At 40.7% G+C, this 6,923-nt stretch overlaps 1 protein-coding gene across 5 annotated transcripts; it reads right to left on the bottom strand.

Annotated features, from left to right (window-relative positions):
• Nucleotides 1-6,125, bottom strand: LOC135247275 (uncharacterized). Of its 5 annotated transcripts, none has more exons than XM_064320571.1 (6): nucleotides 5,804-6,125; nucleotides 4,913-5,209; nucleotides 4,399-4,428; nucleotides 3,639-3,659; nucleotides 1,748-1,849; nucleotides 3-584 (listed from the first exon to the last, which is right to left on the bottom strand). In XM_064320571.1, exons 1-6 carry the CDS (start codon nucleotides 5,877-5,879, stop codon nucleotides 529-531), a joined length of 582 nt encoding a protein of 193 aa, XP_064176641.1. In that variant the 5' UTR covers nucleotides 5,880-6,125; the 3' UTR covers nucleotides 3-528. The 5 variants fall into 5 exon arrangements, with proteins under 5 accessions (XP_064176643.1, XP_064176641.1, XP_064176642.1 ...); XM_064320570.1 differs by having other exon boundaries at nucleotides 18-593; nucleotides 5,804-6,124; XM_064320573.1 differs by lacking the exon at nucleotides 3,639-3,659 and having other exon boundaries at nucleotides 1-584.
• Between the last annotated feature and the right edge of the window lie 798 nt (nucleotides 6,126-6,923).

Below are 6,923 nucleotides of genomic sequence, written 5' to 3'. Positions count from 1 at the left end.
CCTACATCTGACTTGCTAAACAATCCCTTGCATTCCCAATTTGATTATCTGTGTCTTCACTGCAAAAGAGCACAGAGTTCTGATTTGATGCACAAGATAAGAGTAAACTTGCAGCCCTTATTTCCAACAAATATTCAGTGTGTATTTTTTATGACGAGCTTAGTCATTTTTTCAATTTATGCTATACAAGAAACAAAAATAATGGACAAAAGAACAAAATAAGAACAATATTATTTAAACAAACCAACTTGGGTTCACAACAGTGCTTGTAATAAATATGAAATTGAGAGCATACATTGTTTAATGGATTAAAACAAGTTAAAAATGACATTGCATAAATACAGACTGCAGTAGTAAATATTTAAGAGTACTCTTTATTTTAAGTTAAAACAGTATGTCATTTTGTGACTATGTATGTTATGTTGTTTATAAATATACATGTTCTGTATTTATGTGTGGTTTATGTGTATTTTTATTGGGTATGTGTACTGTATATTTGTAGAGGTAAACAGGCTAATCTCTCATGTCTCAGCACAATGTCTCCACAAACTGCCCGGTGTTCTCACTCCCTCTCCTCTTCCTGCCTGCAGCATCTGAAACAAAACACACATTTATATAAATATAATTAGTCAACTAATATATGCACTTGCCTAGGGATGACATTAAATAAACCAGCAGCACAATTTCAGAAAGTGATTTTTTTTTTTTTTTAAACAATACAACATTTACCATAAGAGCCAACAATGGATACATTCTTAAGCATATAAAAAGGCTTCAGTTGCTGAAATTTCATACATCAGCAGTACTGACTATGCAGCCATCATCTAATCACATTATCAGTCTCCCTGAAGTGTGTGCTGCCAGTCGCTGCTTTCATTCTGTATTCCACCAGCTGAACTTACATTTCAGCAAAACAGTGCATTTCATACACATATAGGCAGACCACACATGCCTGACCAAACAGAGCAGTCACTCCTGTGCATGAGATGGGCACTACCATGGCAACTGAAAGTCTGGCTTCTGTGGCAGAACTATGATCATATATGTACTGCCCTGCTGGGCTGCCAGCCCTGCCACAATCATGAATCAGCATCAGTCAGGATGTCAGTAAATGTTAACTGTAGCTAAACATGGTAAAAATGTACAGTACAGTATGTAAGTGCCCTACCGGAAGTAAATAAATTTATGATTCATCTAAGCAACCTGAATTATGTAATTAAATTAAACTATTTTGTGCCCTGCAGATAAACTAAAAACTTAATAAATAAAAAAATCAAAAATAAAAATATGTAATATAGTTTGAACTTTTCCATTGACAATAATTGCTTTACAAAGTTACTTATTGAAATAAAGCTTCTGTCACCTGCACGTAGCCAATATTGTCCACTTTTCACCTTATGCAAATGTCAATGGCAGGACTGGTCAAAAAAAATCCTTAATAAGACCTTTACAAACTTTTCATAGCTGTGTAGCACATTCATAGTCACTATATCAACATTATTACATTCGTACTTTTAACCAAAACAGACTGTAATGGTAATGTACAATGTGGGTGGGAACAGCACAATATATAAAAGCGTATTGAATGACTATGTTTTTATCAATATTTATGCAGTAGTTATGTTGTGCTTATGCATATTTGATGCAGGTTTTACATAAAGACTTTCTTTGTATGATTCAAATTAGATGTCTGATTAAAAAGTACATTTCTATTGGCTGATGATGGGTGGACAGTTGAGGCACAGACCTGTGGTTGGTGTGTGGGAGATGAAGTATTCTATGAGTATTCCAATAGCAGCCAAGAGGACCAGAACACTGAGGATGTGTCGCCACAGAAACTTGGCTGACTCTGAGAAAGGAAAGAAAAGGAAAGGAACAGATCAGCAAACAGTACTGACAATTACAATCTGGACCACACACAAAGTTTGTACTTTCTGTCTTCATTAAATGTGTTTCATTAGTGAAAGATAGTTTAAATAGAACAAGAGAAGTAAGAGTCTATGAAGACGTAACAGAGTAATACTGACATATGAAGCACAGTTACCATAGAATCTTTACTGTATAGGAACTTGACATTGTATCCTATGTTCTCAATATACTGGCAACTCATTCTAATCTTGATTTCTGCACTGACCCCTTCCTCTGAGCAGCTCAGACCCAGTGACAAACCGCTCACAGACTGAAAGAGTCTCAGTCAGCTGTCTCCCCTCTGTGTAGAAATAACACTGAGACTCAGAGGGAGGCAGATCAGTTCCCTGGATCAGCTCCCTCCCGGTCACAGTGAAGCGATATTGGTTCCCCTTGTGCACCTCTGTAGGGGTGTATCCTGTGTGTCTGTACCATCTCCAGCCCATTGCTCACACTGTGCTCCCAGCTATGCAGCTAACGCTAATGGAGCCGGATGTGGTAACTCATGTTGACCACCACTTCGAGCAGCCTCGCTTGACCTCACCCCACACAGACAAGAAATAAACTAACACTCACATTACAAGTGTGGATCAATGCTGAGAGCAAATTTTGCTTGGATACCCCTCCAGTGTTAATGGTTTAATCTAATAAATAAACTCTGGTATTGAATTTTATATTTAAACTACTTGACCTGAGTGCTTCATTGAGATAGAAGGACTCCTACAGTGGACACCTGTATAACAGAAAATCAAAGGACTTTTGCACAATTAATAAATCTTATGTAGTTGATGCATAACATCCAATTATAATGACCGAGGAGCAAAATACAATAAACACTGGTCTTATAAGTTGAGAATTCATAAACCGCATAGAGTAAAGAAGAGTACAGTACTTTGGTCCTTTGTTCTTCCACTCTGGTCCTTGTTCTTAGCTTCAGCACAGTCACTCAGTTTTTAAGCAATTAACCACAGTGCTTCATTGAGACGGAGTGTAGCACAGTGGGTAAGGAACTGGACTTGTAACCGAAAGGTCGCAGGTTTGATTCCCGGGTAAGGACACTGCCGTTGTACCCTTGAGCAAGGTACTTAACCATAATTGCTTCAGTATATATCCAGCTGTATAAATGGATACAATGTAAAAATGCTATGTAAAAGTTGTGTAAGTCGCTCTGGATAAGAGCGTCTGCTAAATGCCTGTAATGTACAAAAGAGACAAAAGAACCCTCACGGCCTGGTCTAACACAGTTCAACAAGTAAAACATATAAATAAATTATTGACAGAATACAAAGTGGAAAAACTACAAGACAGTTAATGCTGTGAATCCACAGAAAATCTTGAGATATCAGCTATTTTTCAGATGCATGGAACATATCATGCTTATCTTTGCCAGTTATTCAAAATGGAACCTCATTGTTATACATGGGCTTCAGCTCCTAGTACATTGCAAGCCAATGACAATGTCAGTAGTCTGTGAGCCAGGAACCGTGCTGCAAGGTTGATTAGGTGGAAGGAGTTGGTTAATGATTGAATGGGGTGCACCTGAATGAGGATAAAAGTGGGGGGGAAGAGCACAGTCAAGGGAGAGATTGTAGGGGAGGAAAACTCTCCAGTGGCATGGCATGGTGTGGCCTGTCGACCACTCAGAGTTGTTTCTTTTCTATTTCGTTTCACGTTGTCTCTGTGTGGCGTGAGTGAGAGTGTTATTTTTCGTGGCAGTAGGAAAAGGTTACCTGATGGTGAATCAGTGACAGCTGGGACGGTGAGACCGGGGGAGAAGGGGGAAAAAAGAGTGAGTTAGCAAACCGAAGCTCAGGCAAAACAGGCAAGTCCTGGAGTGGCCAACAATGGCAGTGTGGAAACTCATTCCCTGTACAGTACGGAGCGTGAGCGATTCTGTGCTGTGTCACAGGGTGCGTGTGTCTGCTGTCATGGAGGGAGGACCACCGGCTGATGCAGGCTGCTCTAACTCCCCCAGGAAGGTGAGGGGCTTGAGACGCGGTGGTTGGAAGACCCAGGCAGTGCAAGTGCGAGCGGGGCGCCAGACTGGGGATTTTTATTTTTTATTTGGGGTGTAGCTTGGCTGGGCAGTGTGGCGTCAGCCGATGCTACATCCCCCGTTATCTTTCAGTTTTATTTAAGTTTTGTTGTCCTTTCTGTTGTTTGTGTGCAAGCGTGGGTTTGTTTCCCCCCCTCTTTCGAAGGCAAAATAGGGGATCCACAGCAGGGGCCTGAGGGGTAGGGGTGCTCACTGCGCAAGTAGTGTATTGAGAGTGCAGTGCTGAGTCACCCTCTTATGCAGAGCAGTGTGTTCTTTGCTGTGTTACTGGTGTGTGTGCAGTGTGCTTACCTGTGTGTCCTGTGCTGTGGGAAGGAAGGGGGGTGGGGCGCCTTCGGGGTAATAGCAGAGGTAGGGGTGATGGGCATGGTGTCATGTGTAACAGTGTTTTCCTGAACTGTGTAAAATAACGATTGGCAACTACTTTTATTTACCTGTCTGTGGGTTGTCTGTGGTGGTGTATCCTGGAAACAGGAGAAAAAAAGAATTTCAGGTGAGCAATCTCACTCTTGGCAGAAAGAACATGAACATTAATGAAATTTGGTTATATTTTAAATAATGTATTTTCACTTAGGGGATAATTTATCCACAGGGGTCAGAGCAGCAGGACAGCTTCTTGTAGTAAACAGCTTTAACTCCACTCATTCTATCTAGTGCCAAAACTATAACCTGGCATCTCATTTATGGGACATGGCAAGTGCAACGGGTTTCCAGCCATATAATAGAAAATCAAAGGAGGACTATTGAATATGAATAATGAATGAATACATCTGAATAAATAAATGGATGAATAAATAAATGAAAAAATCTTCTGTAGTCAATGTCAAATCATAACCTCCACTTATAATGACTAAGGAGCAAAATACAACAAGCGCTTGTCTTTTAAGTTGCGAATTAACTGTGCCTGTGTGGTTTATAAACTGCAGCGAGAAAAGAAGAGTACAGTACTTTGGTCTTTTGTTCTTCCACTCTGGTCCTTGTTCTTAGCTTCAGCACAGTCACTCAGTTTAGAGTTCATGCCCTTAAACTGATAACTACAGCAGTATGTCAGAGTGGAGTCAGAGCTGCGGGGGACAGTGAAACTGAAAGCTCGCTCTTCTGTCCCAGCCTGGGTTTCCTTAGTATGTATTCTATTCTTGTTGGAGTACAGGAAGAACTTTGCTCCAGTGATGTCAGGAGGTGCTTCACAGTGAATGTGTGTTTCAGTGTGTTCTGTGGAGACTGAGATATTGGGCTTCTTCAGATCTGGAACACACAAATAATACAACATGCAGAGAAATGCATTTGCAGGGTCATACTGCTGATTGTGTTCCTTGTGGCTAAATGTGCATGAGAATCCTGATGGTTTTACTTAGGGATCAGACAGGAGGAGCTGGAGTGACTGAGCTGCATCCCTTACCCCATGTGCACATTGCTTGGGTTAGTTTTATATAAGTGAAACATTAGGTCTATGGGACGCCAGAAACAGGCTTTTAGTATGACAGAAATTAAAACTGACAGTCTGCGCTTTAACCTTTATCTTCATTGTTTCATTTCAAATCCAATGTTCTGGAGTATAGAGTCAAAAACACAAAAATGGTGTCACTGTCCAACTACTTCCAGGCTGAAATGTACACAAATGAATGCACACACGCACACACACCAGCACACACACAACCATACAGTGCCTTCAGAATGGTTGACCCCCCCCCCCCCCCCATGGATTTATTTATAATTTTTTCTGTCTTGCATTTCTTTACAGAAACATTCATTTAGAAATGACTATTTATTATATATTAACTGACCTTAGCATCTGCTATCCTATTTCAGGCTCCATATTTCAGAATTATGAATTCTTACCCAGCACAGTCACTGTGGAGGGGTTACTATGAAGAGCAGGTTTCCCTCCTTCCTCCAGTCTGTAGAAACATGTCATGGTGATCTCATTCCTTGCGCTGTGACTCCCACTGAGCAGCTCAGCTCCAGTGACTGAGCGCTCACAGTCTGAGCCACTGATCGGTCCTCTCTGATTAGTGGTGAAAGTGCAGTGGGATGCAGGGGCAGAGTTAGGTCTCCTGCACCTCAGATTCACTGATTCCTTAATGGAAATTACTACAGGAAGCAATTGTAACTCTGCCTTTGGTGGTTTATCTGCAAAAGTTCAGTGATCCATTTAGTTTCAATCATCAGTTATGCTTGATTTTCCACTCAAGCAGCTATACTGTAGGCACTTTCACACAGCACCCAACCACAAACTTCCACTTCCGTTTTGTTTCTTTGATGGAAGTAAGATTTTCTTTGGGGCCCATTCACAATCGAATTTATAATGAATTTGTAGGAACTACAAAAGATATAGCAAGGTTAATAAAAACAAGCTGAAGTTACGGCCAAGGCACTGTAGGAGCATGCGAGAATTACAGCAATATTGGGTACATCATTTAACATGAGGGCTGAGTGTATGCGCTCATCCAGTATGTTTTCAGCTGATCAAAGCAACGTAATTATATTTTGGCAAATTATGTACAGTAAAACTTTATATAAAGAGGAAATATATGAAATATTACATAACTTAAATTGATATTAGTCAAAAAATTAACTATAATTGTCATGGTCCTGTGTTCCTGTCTGCGTTTCCCCTGTTGGGCCGCCAGATGGCAGCACTTCTGTTTTGTGTCCTGCTCCCCCTGTGTTAATTGTATGATTGTTTTCAATTGTCTCATTATTGGTTCTTGATTGTCTCATTTACCCTTCCCTCTCTGTGGCCTGATTGTTCATGGTGCCCTCCTGTGTCTCGTCAGTGTCTGTTCTATTTAAGTTTCCCCCTCCCTTGACTCAGGTGCTGGATCCTTGTGGTTATGTCAAATTGTTTGTGCGTAAGCCTCTGCCCCATGTGTTCTTGCCCATGTCTTGGTTTTCTAGTGCTTTTTTTGGAGTTTCTGCATTTCCTTTGTTCCTGTGTTTGTTTCCTACGTATGTTTGC

Source organism: Anguilla rostrata, unplaced genomic scaffold (genome assembly GCF_018555375.3).
Source record: "Anguilla rostrata isolate EN2019 unplaced genomic scaffold, ASM1855537v3 scaf1186, whole genome shotgun sequence".
Lineage (NCBI taxonomy): Eukaryota > Metazoa > Chordata > Actinopteri > Anguilliformes > Anguillidae > Anguilla > Anguilla rostrata.
The sequence above is the reverse complement of the archived record's forward strand: the minus strand, read 5'-3'. Positions and strand labels throughout refer to the sequence as shown.